Source organism: Oncorhynchus mykiss, chromosome 21, assembly GCF_013265735.2.
Source record: "Oncorhynchus mykiss isolate Arlee chromosome 21, USDA_OmykA_1.1, whole genome shotgun sequence".
In the NCBI taxonomy this organism is placed as follows: Eukaryota; Metazoa; Chordata; class Actinopteri; order Salmoniformes; family Salmonidae; genus Oncorhynchus; species Oncorhynchus mykiss.
In genome coordinates this window covers 37,318,516-37,333,679 of record NC_048585.1, presented here as the reverse complement: position 1 = coordinate 37,333,679, position 15,164 = coordinate 37,318,516, and the positions used below count along the sequence as shown (strand labels likewise).

Sequence of the window (15,164 nt, the reverse complement as noted above, 5' to 3'; positions counted from 1 at the left end):
TATTTTGTAGTGTTTGCATTGATTCGTGTTTTACGTTTGTTCATTAAAACATGGATCGCAATCTACACGCTGCATTTTGGTCCGACTCTCCTTCTCATACGGAAAACCGTTACACAGGTGAAAGCTTTGATCCCTTTTTAATCACATTTTAAATCCACTTCAAATCAGTGTAGATGAAGGGTAGGAGACGGGTTAAAGAATACCTTTTAAGCCTTGAGACAATTGAGACATGGATTGCGTCTGTGTGGCAAGACAAAAAGATTGAAGTGTCTTTGAAAGGGGTATGGTAATAGGAACACTGTTTGTGGGGGGGGGTTCCGAATATTTGTTTTACTCGGTATATATATTATTTGAATCAGGCGCTTTTGTTGGATGGATGATCTCTTTGTTTTTATTTGAGAAGTGACTTTATTCCTCTGTAGTAATGAATACCTCTGACTCACTCACTCTCTCCCTCTACTCCTCAACCTGAATCACTTAATCCTCTTCCCCTCTCTTTCCTCATCCATCCTTCCTCTCTGCCCCAACTCTCACCCATCCCCCCTCTCTCCCACCTGGACTCCTCTCTCCCTCTGCTCTCCCTCTGTAGAATAATGTACTACAGCAACCATTATGCTCTGTATTCTCTATCTGGTTTTTATCTTATTAAAGACGTTCCTGAATCTTACACTATGGTGTCCCGTCTCCTTATTAATACAGCCTACTCTCTCCCTTCTTCTTCTTCACCCCCCTTCTTCCCTTCATCCAGTTATGATCCTCTCCCTAGCTGCAGCCATGAGCAGTGGTGGCCTTCCCCAGAACACTACTTCCTCTGCAACCTTTGATCCCTCATCCCTGGACCCCTGGCTTGACCCTTACCCTGACCTCCCTGGGGTCAACTCCTCCTCCGCAGTCCCCGTCCGCACCTCCACATCTGACCTTGATCTACGACCTCTGACCTCACCCCAGGTTAGTCATGATGTCATCAAGTTTTGTGAACATAAACGTACTGGTTGACTTTATAGCTTTAAAAAAATGTTGCTGACTATGTTAAGTGACTTTGGGAATTTTGAAAACATATTACTATTATTGTTGTCATAAACAGGATGTCAGCCCATGGGACGTGGCATTATGTGTCACAGGAACCCTCATCTCCTGTGAGAATGCTCTGGTCATTGCTGTCCTGTTCTACACGCCGACCCTTCGAGCTCCTATGTTCATCCTGATTGGTTCGCTGGCGTTCGCCGACCTCCTGGCGGGTCTCGGACTCATCCTAAACTTTGTCTTCATCTATCTGGTCAAGGGAGAGGTCGTGACCTTGGTTTCCACGGGGATACTTATCGTGGCGTTCTCTGCGTCCATTTTGAATATCCTGGCGATCACTGTGGACAGGTATGGTGACGTTGTATTTCTCTTTATGTTGTATTTCTGATTGCTATAATTGCAGCGATGCAACTATGTATTGGAATTCTGAGTGTATCAGTTCTCACTAAGATGAAAACATGGACTGGACTAAAGTAATCAGTTATCAGTATGAGTTAAACATGTTTTGGAATAGTGAGTGTGCCAGTGAAAACATGGACTGGACTGACAGTAATGTTCATTCCATTACAGGTACCTGTCGCTGTACAACGCGTTGACCTATCACACCGAACGGACTGTCCTCTTCACGTACCTGGTAATAGGGCTCATCTGGTTGGTGGGTCTGATCCTTGGAGTCCTCCCTGCCCTCGGGTGGAACTGTCTAGACGACGAAACGACTTGTAGCGTATGCCGACCAGTCACGAAATCCAACGCCGTTGCACTCGCCATCTTCTTCCTATTGGTCTTCGCAGTCATGATGCAACTCTACCTGCAGATCTGTAGGATTGCGTTCCGACATGCTCAGCAAATCGCAGTCCAACATCAATTCATCGCCATTTCCACGACCAAAGGAGTCCAGACACTCTCTGTGATTCTCTGCGCTTTCGCTATGTGTTGGTTGCCGTTCGCAATGTATTCTATAGTGGCGGACTCGAGTTATCCTATAATATATACATACGCCACTGTGCTGCCGGCGGCGTGTAATTCAGTTATAAATCCAATTATATACGCTTTCAGGAACCCGGATATACAGAAGGGGTTGTGGTTGGCGTGCTGTGGGTGTGTCCCGTCAAATTTGAGTCTCAGACCGAGGGCGAGGACCTCCAGTGATGTATAGGGACTGAACATACAGAAAGTTTGATTAACTGGCCCAGAGCGTGTGGAGGATGTTGCCAGGCCAACGGGGAGATGGGAATGTCAAGCCCCGGAGAAGGGCTTCTGGCTGCGACCCCTCCAATCTCTCCCTCCCACCATACATCCAGTGATGTAGAGGTAGGGGTGTTTGGGTCGTCAGAGGAAGGGGATCCCCCCTCCTCCCCCCTTTCTCTAGGGGTGTGTTGACGTCAAGGCAAGATGGCACCCCTTCTCGAACCTCTGACGATGTATAGGGTGTGGGGTGTGGTGAGGTCAAGGTTCAAAGGTGACTAACAAGGCAAGGTCGACCCCCTCTTAGGACCTCCAGTCTCCAACAATGTCTAGGTTTGGGGTACGGTGACGTCAGAACAGGGTGGCAAGGAGAAATGTGGCCCAGTCCACACCTCACCTGCCTAGGGCTGAGACCAGTGTTGGGTGGCAGGTGTGGCTCCCCCTAGACATACGTTGAGGAGGCATGGACTGGACTGAGAAGGTCTGGGATGCATTACCCTGGGTCTAGCCCTACCCAAGCTCACTGGATAGAGATGGTAGTAGTGGACTGTGACTGTGTGTGGGGCTAAGGTGAAACACTTATAGGCCTCTACAATGCTTCTAGCTCATAAGGTGAGCATTAGTAGTAGAGAGCCTAGTAGGAGTTGGTTAGAAGATGATAAGGAGTCTTCATAAACACAAGATGAGCTAACTCACTTATGATGAGCAAACTAGCCGACCATGGTAATGTGTGTTAGGGGTACTAGAGAAAACCTCAAGGGTACTAGAACCTTGAGGTTTTCAGTGAGGTGTCATTTGAGAGATTCTTTAAAGCTAGACTCCTTAGTTGCTACATCCATTTTTGGACTTACAAATGACTGATATATACCCATTGGTTATTGAAGAATATAACTTATAAATGCCTCATGAGCATGTATCAACTGTCATACATTGTCATTGTTTTATTTAAGGATTCTAGCTTTAAACTATCCTGCTTAAGCTGTCATGCCCCAAGGATCGTGTTGCAAATGATGACTATAACCGGCATTAGAACACCAATAACAATTGTTAGATCCAAGTCACAAGGCTACACAAACAAACAAACAAACAAACAAACAAACAAACAAACAAAACCAATATGAAGTCTGATTCATGTTTAACCTTAAAGAAAAAACACATTTTTAGAAAAGCCCAAACTTTTAAAACATTCCCTTGTTTCCCATTGCTATCAACACAAAACAAACCATTCAACAAACCTACATTCAGGAGGTATAAAAATAGAATAAAAGTACTAGAATTCCTAGAAATCAAAATTTTCTATGGTTATCATCATGGCGAGAAATGCATCTAAAACATTCTAAACCTGTTTCAGCACCATGGACTTCGCCTAGCAAATCTAGCCACTATCACCAAGCAACGAGAGCTCATTTCAGCACCATGGATAGCGACCGGGGAACCAACACTCAGAGTCCCTACTAGCCACTGATGTAAGGTCAGTTTTGTGTTTTCCCATTTATTGGTTAAAGTTAGAATTCAGGAAGTGTAATCTGATCCAAAATCCCTGTCTAAGCCAAGGGAAATTCTACCCTTGGAGCCAGCTATTCAGACCGTTGTTTTCACACAGTTCGTATGTTGTAGGGTTTAATCATGTATTATAAAACAGCCGTGGCGTTGAGAGAACGAGGGAGCACAGGCCCATGATTTTTAGATTAACAGGATCTTCCCAGGCAGACAGCGAGAGAGAGATGACAATATGTGTGTGTCACAGCCGACGACTCGTGTTTGCAGAAGCTTTGGTCGGGTTCCGTAATGATGTGATGGGTTCTACCTTTCTAAATTTTGCGAAGGGTTCTAAATGATAGCAGATGTAGATGACCATTGGAGGCATCTGTCATATCTATCAGTTAGCTTATTAGAATAGTGTGACATGCAATCATAACAATTAATACACATCTGAATTAAATGTATTATTTGACATCATTAATGGAGTTAAATTTGAATTTAAACTAGGCCTATTGAAAACTTAGTATATGTAGGTTTTAAAGCCTTGATTGAGCCAGAAAAGTTAAACAATAATGATTGATCAACATCCATCTGTCAACCGACAATGTAAACAGTATATTGATTATCCATCATGTCAGATGAACAGACATCGATCCAAATCCGATAGGGTGTCTATCAATAAGATGGCGATGCATGGACGACACAGCACTAGACAACAACAGAACACCAGAATGTTTCCTGAAACACAAAACCAACATTCCGTTACATAGGTTCCCGTTACATAGGTTCCATATTCATTATGTTATTGGCCTATATATCCCTCATTTCCCCTCTCCAGATCTAGGTCTCTACACAAGTTTCAAACCACATGCTCCCACTCGGCTCTACATCTCTGGATGTCTGCAATAGAGGGAAGCTGGCGTGTCATAGCCAGCCTCGGGAAGACTCAATGGCGCAGCGTGTTAATAACGACCAAGATACACTATACAAGCTGTAACTCGCCTAGCTTCACCCTGATGTGGGTGCTAACAAGCTAGCAAGCATGCTCATTAGTGCTAGGTATCAACAGCCATTGTCACCCAATCCAGTAGGGGCTGGAAGTTACAATGAGCTGGAAGCGGGGTCACTCACGCCGCAGTGTGGCGTATAAAGTTGAGCTTTCCCCATCTTTAGTCCCGCCCTGTGCTCAACAGTCCCCCGTTCACTCTTCTTCTCTTCACTCTCCTTATATTGAAAATGAATGGGAAGCCATTGTTACACCGCACGGTGCTGTCTCTAGTGTATCCAGGTCATAAGGTTTTGATAGGTGAGCCGCCAGGTGCGACGCGGTAGGGTAATGTGACCCGTGTTCACACATCGATAGTTTCACACACACACACAGATTATACTGAGGTTAGTTTCTCATGAAAGGGTAGCTTGTAGTTGTAGGCTAACCCGCTGATATACATAGGCCCTTAGTGATGGTGATAGCGGTGTGGTAAGATTGTAGGATAGTAATACTGTGTCATAATACCTTGAAATGGCTTCCTTTCATTGTCTCCTTTCTTGCATAAGCTCGGATAGGTGAAAGTCTATGGATAGGTGGTTAGTAAGGAGAGGAGACGAGGAGAGGAAGCGAATTAAGACTATTAAGATGTAGCCCAAACTGTAAAGAAAACAGATGTCCTTTTCCCTCCATGACTTCTGATACTGGAGCTTATGTGAAAAGACTTGCTACATTAAGGTGAAGAGACGAGGAGAGGAAGCAAATCAATACTATTAGGATGTAGCCCCTAACTCTGAATTAAACAGAAATTGAGATGACACTTTCTTTAAAAAATCTTTCTGATTAGCAAACATGTTTGTTTGTCATCTCACAACTATGATTTTGCAACTGTATCCACTGTACTGTAAAAACGACAACAATTGTAAAAGACTACTGTGGCCTGTGAGATGTGCCAGCCATTGGGTCTATCTATCGGTCAATGGAGAGCTGGCTGTCTTATGAGGGTAAGAGTTTTGCCTCTAGAGCATGGTGTTTAAAAATGACTAAATGAAGGCAAATTGTACAGAAAGATTTGGATATTCTCAATGAGTCATCGCCACTTTTCAAGTGTATTACACGATTCCACGCTTTTACTGAAGAGAAAACGTATCAAAACAAATAACAAAAAATATAACAAACAACTCACAAAATGGCACACATACAGGACTGGAGAACTTCTTTATAAAATGATAATGTAATTTTTCTACATTGTAAAGTGGTGTTTTTTAACAATGGTTTTCTATTCAGCGGGATTGACGACCAAAAACAATCACATGCTTTCGCGGTTAGCCTGTGTCCCAAATGGCACCCGATTCCTTATATATAGTGCACTATGGGCCCTGCAAAGTAGTGCACTGCTAGCTACAATCGAGAGAGAGTGTTAACTGGACCTAAATGCAGAGAGAATCTATTCAAATCAAACTCTCACTACCTTAAACTTTCAATAATCAAAAATAGACATAAATATTGGTTAGCATATATCAACAAAAACATTTTTTTGACCACCATATGACTGATTATAAATCGAGATATGTATTACCTGCTTGTGTCAGCCTTTAAATGCACAAGACAACAGATGTATATTGGGGTCTGCTGTGTACTCCTCTCTCTTGGGGTGTATTAACTAAGACCATTAAACAGAACCAAACAGAAGCAGAAGCAAACGGCGATGGACCAACTTGAATTTGTTTTTGTTGCAAGACATTTTACGTTTGAAGTAAAACATTTCAGCTACAAAGCATTTTGCTACCATTTCTGACTTAATGAATACACCCCTGGTCACTCTCTGATGGAAACGTGCATAACCACTGTGGTGAACACTCAAAACTCTGTGTTCTTATGTGAGGTGCGTCCTCCGATGTCATTGAATCCCATTTGTGAATATACCACTCTGTCATCCCTGTAGAACGGGGGTGGGACTACCTAGCACCGTGTGTGTGTGTCTGTCACCCCCTGGTTCATATTGCCAATACTGTATTGTAATGTGATGTAACAAAAAACAGACACTGTAAACAGGAGATGGTCAGGCTCATTTCCTGGAGGGCTGCAGCACACCTGTGGCCTGTTCATTTGGGATTTGGGCACGCAACGGAAGACATTATAAAACCCCTTGCAAACGTCCAGGTAGTTCCTTCTAGTTTCAGTCCATTTTCTTCCATTTGGTGCCTAAGGATCACGACCCAGCTGATCCTCATCCTTGACTTTAAATTAGTGTCATTATTTACACATGGGAAAGCATGTATGAGCACTTTATAGCCAATCATTGACGCTAATTTGTTAATTGGTCAATTGGTCAATTAACTGAGGAATGAAAACTACAGCAGACACTGTGGCCCTCCAGGATAAAAGCTTCCCTTTCTTATTCATAAACACATCAAGATGGGCCACACATATTGCTGTAGGCATACCTTTATAATCGAATCAAATTGTATTAGTCACATGCGCCCGAATACAACAGGTGTAGTAGACCTTACTGTGAAATTCTTCTTTATGAGTCCCTAACCCTTAACAATGCAGTTTTGAAAAATACAGATAAAAATAAGTAAAAGTAACAAGTAATTAAAGAGCAGCAGTAAAATTACAATAGCGAGACTATATACATGGGGGTATCGGTACAGAGTCAATGAGCTGGGTCACCGGTAGTTAGGTAGAGTTATTAAAATGACTATGCATTGATAATAACAGAGAACAGCAACAGTGTAAAGGGGGGGGAATGCAAATAGTCCGGGTAGCCATTTGATTAGATGTTCAGGAGTCTTGGGGGTAGAAGCTGTTTAGTAGCCTCTTGGACCTAGATTTGGCGTTCCGGTACTGCTTGCCTTGCGGTAGCAGAGAGAACAGTCTACGACTAAGGTGGCTGGAGTCTTTGACCATTTTTAGGGCCTTCCTCTGACACCGCCTGGTATAGAGGTCCTGGATGGCAGGAAGCTTGGCCCCATGGATGTACTGGGCCGTTCGCACTACCCTCTGTAGTACCTTTCGGTCGGAGGCCGAGCAGTTGCCATACCAGGCAGTGATGCAACCATTCAGGATGCTCTCGATGGTGCAGCTGTAGAACCTGTTGAGGATCTGAGGACCCATGCCAAATCTTTTCAGTCTCCCGAGGGGGAATAGGTTTTGTTATGCCCTCTTCACGACTGTCTTGGTGTTATTGGACCATGTTAGTTTGTTGTTGATGTGGACCCCAAGGAACTTGAAGCTCTCAACCTGCTCCACTGCAGCCCCGTCGATGAGAATGGGAGCGTGCTCGGTCCTCTTTTTCCTGTAGTCCACAATCATCTCCTTTTTCTTGATCACGTTGAAGGACAGGTTGTTGTCCTGGCACCACACAGCCAGGTCTCTGACCTCCTCCCTATAGACTGTCTCGTCGTTGTCGGTGATCAGGCCTACCATTGTTGTGTCATCGGCAAGCTTAATGATGGTGTTGGAGTTGTGCCTGGCCGTGCAGACATGAGTGAAATAGATTATATGAATTATCTTTCTATAGGCTCAACACAATCTCTTCAGGAGGGAAAAGGAGTGTGGTTGTTTTCTTATGCAATGCTGTACAGAAACGTATATTTTTTATATTCGTCGTCAGGGCATGAGTTTTAACAAACATGGTTGTTACAGTGTGTGCGACGTGTGTGTGTGGGTGTGCGTGTGTTTGTATTATCAATGGTCAAAATAATTTTCTTGAAACAATGTGTGTTGAATTATGCTAAAAAGTGCCATACTTCTTACCTATTACTGGTGTCTTATTTTGGTTGATGTATTACATGTATTGATCTTGTGTGTGTTTGTCTCATGTATTTCAAGGTAAATGCATTCACGAGCTATGAAAAAAACACGACAGCCTATCACGAGCTATGAAATAACATGATAGCCTATCACCAGCCATGAAAAAACGTTACAGCCTATCACGTTTGATCTCGTGTACAGATGATATAGAAAAGACAAGAGCACTAAAACCAAACTGATCTAGGATCAGCTACCCTCCCTGTCTCTCCCCAACAGAAACATAAACCATAGGAGGGAAGAAACAAAAGCTGATCTAGGATCTTACCCCACCCCACCCCAATCCCTACCTAACCATAGGAGAAGAGAGCACTGAAAAATTACCTTCAAAAATATGAGCTAAATATGAGTTAAGAAAAACTGCAATCGAGGACCTTTGTGGCAGCAAAAATTGCCAAGAGTATATTTATCGGTGCTCTGTGAACAACAATGTGGAATACAGGAAGTACCTAAACTCATAGGCAATATTCACCAGAGTAGAGCAAACACATTAACTTGCCATTCTGAGAGCACATTGCCAAAAAAGACACATCAATAGGCCTAATTAAGATACAAAACAATCTTAATTGAGCCATTATACAGAGAACAGAAAAAGCAAGATGGACTTACATAAAAATAAGAAGAAAAAAAGGGGGGGAAGCAGGAATGAACGTCACACTGTCTATCTGGTTACAGGTGACGTCATTGCTGAGAAGAGAAGAGAGGAAAAGGTCATTTCAAAGACACGTTCTGCCTGCTTCCCAAATTGAACCCTAACCCCTATATAGTGCACTACATTTGATCAGGACCCACATAGGGCTCTAGTCAAAAGTAGTGCACTACATAGGAAATAGGGTGCCAACGTAGTGCACTATATAGGGAATAGGGTGCAAAAGTAGTGCAATACATAGGTGCCATGTCAGACTGTGCTCCTCTCTCTGTAACATTTCACAAATCCTACCCAGAAATAAATCTGTCTCCAAACTATAAATAGCAAGCTGAAAGTGATGTTTACCCCCTGAGCAACTTGAAAATCCTCTCATTGCTCCATTAGACAAGAAGCGTCTCTCTCTCTCTGTCTCTCTCTCCCCCCCCCTCTCCCCTTCATGCCCAGCCTACCTGCCTTTCTCCTCCTCCTCTCTCCTTCTTTCTTTCTCTCTGACAGATCTGAGAATAATGTAAAGCTGGATTCTGTTTCGAATGCTTTTGCTGCTTTACAAATGAACCCCACTAAACCTAAGCCACCTGCACTCATGAGAAAATGTGTGTGTGTGAAGTGCTTTCAGCACTTGGAGAAGCATTATAAATCCCATTCATGAAAACGTTAGAACATTTTAAAACGTAATGTTGGGCTATTTTCTCCCTCTGTCACCCCTTTCACTAAGATAATGTATATAGCAGTACCTGAGAGCTAAACTTCACTGGGACCATGTATGGCCTTCACAGATTAAACAGTGTTTATGGTGCATTATCGTTGTTTCTTGGGGTGAATCCTAACTTCCACAAGTTTTCACTTAGTCATGCATTGCTGTCAACCGGTGACTAAGTGAAAATGCAACTTATGTAAGTGGAAGTTAAGATTTGTCCCTCATAGACTAAGGAAGTCAGGCCCTGAGCGAAGGATGTGATTGGTTGATGATACTGTGATGTAACACAGCTAACATCTTGTTGTTGTTCTTACTGGCTATGTCCCAAATGACTCCCTGTCTCCAATAGAGAGCAATAGTAAAATGGCGTCTTTTTGTAGGCACTAACTCCGCGAGGGACAAAGCCTATGGGTAAATTAATGGAGTTTTGGATAAATGCTGAAAATGTGGTCTGTGGTAAACACAGGCTTAGATCTTATCCCTTTTGTTCTATGAGATAATCATTTTCATCAGCTTATGCCACTTTTTGTGAATTTTGAAGCATTAGACTATGTGGGGAATAGGGTGTCATTTGTGACACAGCCCAAATCATGTTTTTAGTTTCTTCTTTGTATTGTGAAATATCAATGTGATGATGACAAAGTACAATGCACTTCATGGTTGTCTTCCAAATGGCACCCTATTCCCTATATACTGCACTACTAATTACCAGAGCCTTATGGGCCCTGGTCAAAAGTAGTGCACTACATAGGTAATAGGGTGCCATTTGGGATGCAATTTATGAGCGAGACAAGTTACACATTGCACTATAAGTGTTGAATGTATAATAATACTAATATTGCCGACAAATGATTTATTTTTCCTATTGCAAATAAATTCAAGAAATCGAACAGAAAAAAAAAAACAGTGACAGTAATTTGCCAAATAAACTGAATAAATATGAAAGAAGCAAAATAATTTTTGTGTGCTTGTTGCGTCGCTCTCTTGCACGTTTCACTGTCTGTTGGGTCGAGTGCGTGTGTGTGCAGATAGTGTAGAATATCTTGTTTGTGTACGTGTGGGAGAGAGTATGTGTATGATATGTGCCTCCGTGTCTCTGAGCATGTCCTACGAGTGATGATGATATACATGTGCCTTCAGAAAGTTCACACACCCCTTGAGTTTTTCCACATTTTGTTGTGTTACAGCCTGAATTTAAAATGGATTATATGTAGATTTTGTGTTACTGGCCTACACACAATAACCCATAATGTCAAAGTGGAATAATGTTTAGAAATGTTTATAAATGAATTACAAATGAAAAGCTGAAATGTCTTCAGTAAATAAGTGTTCAACACCTTTGTTATGGCAAGCCTAAATATGTTCAGGAGTAAAAAATGTGCTTAACAAGTCACATAATAGGTTGCATGGACTCACTCTGTGTGCAATGATAGTGTTTAACATGATTTTTGAATGACTCCCTCATCTCTATACCCCACACATACAATTAATTATCTGTTAGGTCCCTCAGTCGAGCAGTGAATTTCAAACACAGATTCAACCACGAAGACCAGGGAGTTTTCCAATTCCTCGCAAAGGGCACCGATTGGTTGAAAAAAAAGCAGACACTGAATATCCCTTTGAGCATGGTGAAGTTATTAATTACACTTTGGATAGTGTATCAATACACCCAGTCACTACAAACATACAGACGTCCTTCCTAACTCAGTTGCCGAAGAGGAAGGAAACCGCTGAAGGATTTCATGACTTTAAAGCAGTTACAGAGTTTAATGGCTGTGACAGGAGAAAACTGAGGACGGATCAACAACATTGTAGTTACTAAACAATAATAACCTAAATGACAGAGTGAAAAGGAAGCCTGTACAAAATATCCCAAGACATGCATCCTGTTTGCAATAAGGCACTAAAGTAAAACTTCGAAAAAATGTGTCAAAGAAAGGAACTCTCTGTCCTTAGTAGGGCTGTGGCGGTCATGCCATTTTGTCAGCCGGGGATCGTCAAGCAAATAACTGCCGGTCTCACGGTAATTGACCGTTTATTAACATAAACACATTTAGCATTTCCTGGTTTGCACGCATAGCCTACAGAGCCACTGACACAGACTTTTGGAACATCTACATATTAAGAAGTCGAATAAATCCATCTAATATAGCCTGCACCATCACAATGAGCCCATCATTTATAAACATGAAATACATTTTTTTTTGTCTATTTAGGAAGAACAGAATAGCATACTCTGGTTTGTCCTTATGTTAGGCCCTGACCTGGCTATACCATATGGCTGTGGGCTACACTTACTCACTTAGCAGACAAGATTTGCTTAGAATTCAGTGGCACTTTAAAAATATATATTTTATAGTGTGAAGAATGCAATTGAACATAGATGAATAAAATAGAAAGGATATTTTCTCCAAATTATTTGAGGGAAAGTCAGAGTGATTAGATAGAGTGCGGAGTACCAGGAAGTCAGCATGTTTGGCAGACTACTAATGACCATAAGCAGCATCAGAGCTTGGAGAAGCCTAATTACCATGACTAAATGGTCACATGGAATTTGACTGCCATCATGACTCACACATGACCGGTGTGGCGGTAATATGGTCACCATAACAGCCCTAGTCCTGAATACAAAGAGTTATGTTTGGGGCAAATCCAACACTACACATCACTGAGGACCGTTCTTCATATTTTCAAGCATGATGCATCATCGGCAAGGACTAGGGAGTTTTTTTGGGATGGAAAGAAACGGAATAGAGCTAAGGACAACACAATCCTGTGTGTTGTGTGTGTGTGTGTTTGTACTGAGTATTAAAAGGTCTGTTGATAAAATATAGCAAAAACTCTCACTGGTTACATCCCAAATGGCATACTATTCCCTAGTATATAGGGGACCTGGGAAATGTCCCCACGAGGGAAAATTTTCCTTGTTTTACTATCCTTGTGGGGAATTTGGGGATTTCCGGTACCCACGCCACAGGAAAAGTAAAATAAGCACACACACACGTTTGGTTTACTATCCTTTTGGGGACCATACAGTTAACACCAACCCTAACCCTATTAACATTCAAAATCCTGTTTTACCTAACCCTAACCATAACCCTAACTGTAACGCTAACACAAAACCTAACCCCTATGCCTAAAATAGCCTTTTTCCTTGTGGGGACTGGCGAAATAACTTGTGGTCCCCACAAAGATGGTAAAAACACATACACTAATGTGTGATAGCTAACTACAGAGTGGTGCAGCTCTGTCTCACCACAAATGATGACACAGAAGGTTGGGGGAGAGGACCGACTGTCTGCGAGAACACCTAAACCAACACACATATGCGCGCGCGCACACACACACACACACACACACACACACACACACACACACACACACACACACACACACACACCTCTACCTAAGCGTGAGGCGGAGAGAGAGGAGGACATGGGGAGAGAATTCCTACGCTAGCCAGACTCCTTTACTCACATTTGCAGAGGTCTCCTACTGAGAGAAACAGTACCCCCCTGTGGCCAGATGAAGGAAATGCAGGCTCAGGCAGGAAGACACGACAGAGCTGGGAAATCCTCAAGCAGGCAGGTCCATCCACCCACAGGCATAGGCTAAATCCCAAATCACCCCCTTCCCCTCGCCCCTCAGCCCTCCATTTGCACTTTTACTTGCGCCTCCGCCATATTCACAAGTGGCCCAAAACTGAAGAAGTGAAAATGATCGCGGGTGTAGGGGTAATTAGCAACAAGCTCTCACTGTCTCACTGCAGAATAAAACGATTAATCCATGTTCTCCAAACATGACATTTAGAAGTTGTGCCAAACCTAGAATTTCCAGTGGCGTGTATTCATGGATGCAAAGGGAAGCCAGGCTTCCCCCAAATTTGTAGTAAAAAAAATAAAAACAATTCATAATTTATCTTTCGTCTCTCTATGTTTCATAATTGTCCTTTAATTCACGAGAGGCTGGATGTATCTCACAGGAGAAAGCATCTGAGCAAGCGAAACAGTGCCACCTTGTCTCTCTAGGTGTAGGCCATCTGAAGCTGTCTGGTCCAAACGAGTTTGACATTGTTGCCGCCCGTAGCACTCAAGGCAAGGGAAAACAGCGAGCATCTGGCCTCTCTTGACAAAAAAAGTATAAAATATTAACCAATCAGCGTTGAGCTAACTGAGTGAGCTCAACTGTGAATGGTCCTGGCGCACCCCCCCCCCAAAAAAAACTGTGTCAAGGGAAGCCAGCTTGGATTTGGCGTCACTCCTATCAAATCGGATTGAGAGCACACGTCATTGATAGAAAAACTAGAATTGTTGCATCTCGTTGCGTTGTCCTCAGGTGGATATCTAGCTAGCTAGGAAAAATTGTCCCTTTCCTAAATTAGCCATGGATAGAGATATCAAATCAAGTCAAATGTATTTATAAAGCCCTTCTTACATCAGCTGATATCTCAAAGTGCTGTACAGAAACCCAGCCTAAAACCCCAAACGGCAAGCAATGCAGGTGTAGAAGGACGGTGGCTAGGAAAAATATGATATGGATTTGGACTTGGACTTGTGGTTTTACTTAATTCTCCGTACTTTCCAATGTTTATGACAGCGATTCTGATCCAACCATTAATTCATACATTGTTGTGCTGCTGGCTTGAGAGGATGGACGTACAATATGCAGCTATATGTAGAAGGCCAATGTTAACTAGCTAACGTTGCCCATGAATGAAAGTTAGGCTAGCGAGCAACCATTTTAGCCAGGAAGCCTAGGACAACAAAAAATAAAAGCGTGTACTGTATGACAGAGTGATAGACCGTTTCATCAACATGAAAGAGCGGAGGATGGCATTGGCATTTCTCTACAAGTAGGTTGAGACAACATGTTTTTTTTACTTGCACAAATGCGCGCGCACACACACACACAGAAATCAGAACCATGGACAGCCACCTCCTATTTAGCTGACGTTGATTGGACTAAATTGTTTTTGGTAATATTGACGTTGGAATGGCGTTGGAACAGCGGAGGCAGTTTCTGTTTTCGGTAACTCTCTGTGGTTCTAAACCACTATTTACGCAAGACTTTAGTTCTGGGTTAACCAAGATTATTCTCCACCTACCTCTCTTTCTCCCTCCCTCTTCTATTTACATGCATCTACCTCTCCCTTCCGATCTCTCTCACTACCCCCCTGTGGTCATATAAGGGAAGTGCAGGTACAGGCAGGGAGACGCCAGAGCTGGGAAATACTGGCTGGGAAATACACACATCCACTGCCAACGGAATCCGCAAATCCATTCACCTCCACACACTAGCTCTACCTTTGTCAATCTTTCTATGTCCCT

The 15,164-nt window shown here is 42.7% G+C and overlaps 1 protein-coding gene across 1 annotated transcript; it reads left to right on the top strand.

Annotated features, from left to right (window-relative positions):
* Positions 1-958: 958 nt before the first annotated feature.
* On the top strand, positions 959-7,517 carry gpr185b (G protein-coupled receptor 185 b). The gene is made up of 3 exons (XM_036956505.1): positions 959-985; positions 1,085-1,371; positions 1,594-7,517. The coding sequence occupies exons 1-3, from the start codon at positions 959-961 to the stop codon at positions 2,177-2,179; spliced, it is 900 nt and encodes a 299-aa protein (XP_036812400.1). The 3' UTR covers positions 2,180-7,517.
* Positions 7,518-15,164: the final 7,647 nt, after the last annotated feature.

Excerpts from the sequence above, each read along its gene's own strand:
- gpr185b (XM_036956505.1), top strand. The coding sequence starts at position 959 with ATGTCATCAAGTTTTGTGAACATAAAC. Across the intron at positions 986-1,084 it reads CAAGTTTTGTGAACATAAAC|GATGTCAGCCCATGGGACGT; the intron begins GTACTGGTTGAC and ends TGTCATAAACAG. Across the intron at positions 1,372-1,593 it reads CTGGCGATCACTGTGGACAG|GTACCTGTCGCTGTACAACG; the intron begins GTATGGTGACGT and ends ATTCCATTACAG.